Source organism: Chiloscyllium plagiosum, chromosome 31 (genome assembly GCF_004010195.1).
Source record: "Chiloscyllium plagiosum isolate BGI_BamShark_2017 chromosome 31, ASM401019v2, whole genome shotgun sequence".
Taxonomy (NCBI): domain Eukaryota; kingdom Metazoa; phylum Chordata; class Chondrichthyes; order Orectolobiformes; family Hemiscylliidae; genus Chiloscyllium; species Chiloscyllium plagiosum.
The window spans coordinates 18,322,543-18,327,081 of record NC_057740.1 but is presented as its reverse complement, the minus strand read 5'-3'; the positions used below and the strand labels follow the sequence as shown (position 1 = coordinate 18,327,081).

General features: G+C 37.1%; 1 protein-coding gene across 4 annotated transcripts in view; it reads left to right on the top strand.

The window, feature by feature from the left end:
- Positions 1–4,062, top strand: part of LOC122565289 (ran-binding protein 3-like) — a 109,437-nt gene extending 105,375 nt beyond the window's left edge. For all 4 annotated transcript variants that reach the window (XM_043721087.1, XM_043721086.1, XM_043721089.1 and 1 more), the window contains 2 exons: positions 664–847; positions 2,796–4,062. In XM_043721087.1, coding sequence (XP_043577022.1) covers positions 664–847; positions 2,796–2,839 — 228 coding nt within the window. In that variant the 3' untranslated portion in view covers positions 2,840–4,062. The remainder of the gene's footprint in view (positions 1–663; positions 848–2,795) is intronic.
- Positions 4,063–4,539: the final 477 nt, after the last annotated feature.

The window sequence follows — 4,539 nt, the reverse complement described above, 5'->3', positions numbered from 1 at the left end:
TCTTTACCCCCACCCCCAAACTCTGGCACTACTTCCGCTACTGCCACGAATGTGGGGCAATGATAAAGCTCCGTTTGTTTATTTCATTGGATTAGTGGATATAGTTTAACAGTTCGCAATTATGACAGATTTGTTAGTAAATTGGGTCCTCATTAAAATTAATGTTTTGTAGCAAGAGGAATCATAATTTTTGTCCTGTAAATGGTGGTTGCTTGAGGCGTAGAACAAGAAACATTTTTGGGTAATCCATAGGGAAATTTACATGTACTAATCTATGCTAAATCAGAAGGTTTGCTTGGGTAGTGGATATTCTTGGCACCTATCCAGGAAATTTATCCTGGGAGTGCTCCATGCTAATACTACTGTATGAAAAGTATTCCGTGTCTCAACTTTGATTGTAAAACTTGTAAAATTACACTCTCGAGTGTAAACATGAATGGAACTGAAGTTCCTTCTTCCACTATTATAAGTGAGTAATCTGTTTGATCCACTGATATAATCTTGAGACTGATTAAAAATTGTATAATTATTCTCAAATCAAGATAAATTATTTGACTCCATTGTACTGTTGTCATAACCTTGACTCTGTTCCTGATGTTATTGTTTAAATCAAGAAAGTTGCTATGTAATCTGAAGGTTTGGACTGTTTTGAATTCCTCACAGGCCAGTTCAAAGGATGCAGGGCAGCTATATGCAGCACTACATCACCGCATTTTGGCATTGCGAAGTCGTTGTGAGCAGGAGCCAGAACCTCCATGCATAGTCTCAGAGGCAGGGGTAACACAGTCAAATGAGGAAGATAGCGATGATGACGATGAGGTTATTGTTCCTGCAACAGCAACAAGTGGTAAGTATGATGATGGCTGATAATAAATACTGATGACTTTTCCTGGATCCAGGTAGTGTTAGTTGGATTTGTGGGAGAAGCTGTTGACATGATAATCTCAGTAAACTGCTGGACCTCATGCTGTTTAAATGATACATGATGTAACCACATATCTTCTGCAGTGAAGAGTAATAATTGAATCCAATTGCAGGATCACTGATGAAGCAAATTGTCCTAAACTAAGTCATGCCATTTTTCCCAATTTGTTTTTGCAGGAATTGCACCACCAAACAATTAGTGATAATTTTCATCATCTCCCTGACTTGAGCCTTGAATTAGCTGGAAATGAGCAGATTAACCAGCCACTACTCTTGTAGCCACGTTATTGATCTCATGTGTTTGCACAGCTGTCATTGTTTTCCAGGTCCTGCTGTAGGATGGCACAGTATTTGAGGGTTTGAGAATGGGGTTGATTACTGAGTATAAGTCATTGCTCACTCTGTCCATTTGAGGCTAGTTAGGCAAAGAATACTTTTCTAAGGAGCTCCACTTGGAATAATATAGGGCTATGAAAAATTATGTTTTTGACTAGACAAGTTTTATTTACTGAAGAAATAAAGGTTGAGTGTTAATATAAGTATTCAAATTGTGAATTATTCCCAATGATGGATTATGCTTGTTGCTGGGAGAGACATTGATCAAAAGGCACAATTTTAAAATACATGTTAAAATGAAGTTTAGAAGACTGGAATTCTGTGTAACAAATCACCTCTAAGAAGAGTGCATTCTTTTTAAAAAAACAATTTTGATCGTAACTATTCAAAAAGTAATATTAAAGCTTAAGGGAATAGAACAGGAGTGTGGAAATAATATAGGTACATGTGAAGAAAAACATTAGGACAGATCTCATGGGTCAAAAGACCTGTTTCTGTGTTGAAAGATCTGTGCTGTTTGCTCAGAGACCACGTGAAATTAAGATGTATAACGTCTGCTGCTAAAGATAAGCCTGCTGACTGAGTTTGTGGTTTGATGAGCCAAATAAGGTCTTTGTTGCAACACTACAAGATGTGTGCACTTCATAGTGGTTTACTGTAACATTCTTGCCTGAGAGTCAGAAAGCTGCAAGTTTAAATCATACTCCATAAACCTCCATGTCCAGGCTGACATTCAGTTTCAGTACTCATGGAGTATTACATTATGGATGTACTGTTTTTCAAGTGGAATAATAAATAGAGATCCTCTTTGCCTTTTTGCTGGATTCTGGGTTATTTTAAAGTAAAACAATGAAGTGTTTCCTGGTATCCTATCCCTCCGCCAAAAATAATTTTATGAAATTACCTCTCAATTTTCAGATTGCTGTTTGTATGAACTTGCTGAGTGCAAATTGGCTGTGATATTATCTGTAATAATGAGTGCCCTTTACACGATTGTGAAATTGTACATATCAATGCAAGTCTTCCCTATTTTTTCTTGTCCTTCCATTGTTTCTAAATTATTTGACTAATTAAAATATTCTAGACTTTTTAGAAGTATCATTGATTATCTGAAACCTTCCCAGTCTGTTTCTCAACGGTTGTTTCAACTAATCATTTAAAAAAAACTGTTTGTGTGTATTCTACATATTCGCCCCACGTTTTCTTGTACCTGTCACAATTCTTATTCAAATTGTTATTTTTGCACCAGATTCAGATAATTGATTCTTTTTGTTTGCCATGCTATACTATCAGTTAATAGCTACTCTACATTCTAAAATGATCGACTTGGCTTGATTCACTTGAGAATAAAACAATTTTTAAAGTTTTTTTTAATTGAGGAAGTAGATTTTAAAAAATCATCCCAATGACCTGTTGTGCTAAATCATTATCTCAAATATATGAAATCATTAAATTGGAAAGTTTTGGTAAAAAATGTTGTTGTTACAAATGGAGTGGAAACATACCAATTAATGCTTATTTTCTTGTCGGTACAGGCCCATGTGACACAGATGACAAACAGACTACAGGAAGCACATAGCGACATTGGAACTAATCCGCTTGCAAGGTTTCTGCTCCAGGGTCTTGCAGGCACCTCTGTGGACACCCCAGACCAGTGTTTTTTTTTAGGCAGTGTTGAAGATGAACTCCAGACTGGGCCCAGCACAGCTCACTGGCGGCCTGTGCCTTCCTATTCTTGTGTTTTGTCTGAATTAATGGATTTCACACCGTTAAACTGAGAAGCTGCTGATTTTCAGTTTGGGATGCAGAGTCTCATCATATTGATGAGTGAAACTTGCTCTCTGTCTCTAGAATAACTCAGCAAGGCACTTCAATTTTCCCATGGGACTTGTCTATTCAGTACAGCCAGTGTGCACGAAGTTCTGGGTTGTAGTTACCAGTGTCTGTCTCTCTTGCACACCTACACACATACACATTTTATACTCTGGCGGATGAGTGCACAGAGGTCAGATTTTGCAACTTACAAGTGGAGAATTTGCCAGGATTGCATCTCAAAGCAGCTGTAATATTAACAGACTTTGACTTATAATGGACTTTTAGGCAAAGAACGCCCATTTCTCATTTTTCCAATGTTATTACCGGGATTTGTGTTGTGCTGTTTTTTTTTAATTTCTTTAAAGAGTTACGCTTGTGTGTTCACAGAATCCTGCAATTCAGGCTTTTTTGTACACATTAATGTTTTTGTTCTTGAAGGAACCAAGAACGTTGGTAAATTTGGGGGGGAAGAACACGGAGATGCTGGGAGGTTACTGAGCTGTAAATTAAAGTGTGCTTTTCCCTTTACCTGTCTACTTGCTTTCGCAAGCCTTGGAAGCGGAAATGTAATAGTTAAATTTTAGCACAGAAACAATTAGTATGTAATGTTTCCTTGTTCAAAAAAAAGACAAAAAACCTCCAATTTATTTTTCTGTTTATTTCTTCAGAAGCGCTCCATGTAGTTTGGGGTTGGATCTGCGTAGGTCAGTTTGTGTTTTCTCTGTCTCTGTAGTTAGTCCTTTTTGGACTGATAGTAGCTTTCTTTACACTGAATAGTTGAGAGTTCTGAAACAAAATAGAATAAAACCCATCCTGTCCTCTCCCACCCCCTCCCAACAGGACCGAGCTGGAAAGTGGTTACTTTCTGCTAAAGCCTTAGCTCCTAGAGGAAATCATTACTGATGTGGTTGAAAAGTTTGTGTAAGATTACTATATCAAAATGTATTTCTGAATTACATTAAACATTTAACAAAACACTTTATGTTACACAGGTTGTGTGGGAGTGTTGTTGTCTTTATCTTAATTAGCTTTGTTTCTTCTTTTCTTGAACACTTTAGCAGTATTCACAAATTATCAAAGTGGGGTTTTAAAAGATGAGACGAGAGTCATTGGAAGATTTCACAGAAATACAGAGGTTTTTTGAAGTAAAAGGTGGCCATTCATCTATCTGCACCAACTCTCCAAATAAGCAATTCACTTTGACATTTGCCTGCCTTCTTCTTGTAACCCTGCGCATTCTTTTAGATAAGTCTTAATTCCTTTTTGAATTCCTCAATTGAACCCACTTCTATCAAACTCTCAGACAGTGCATTCTGTACCTTAACCATTTGCTGTATGAAAATGTTTTTCCTCATGTCACTTTAGCTTCATTTATCAATTACCTCATACCTGTCCCCCCTCATTCTTGATCTTTTCACAAGCGGAAATAGTTTCTCCCTATCTACTTTGTTCACAACCTACAGG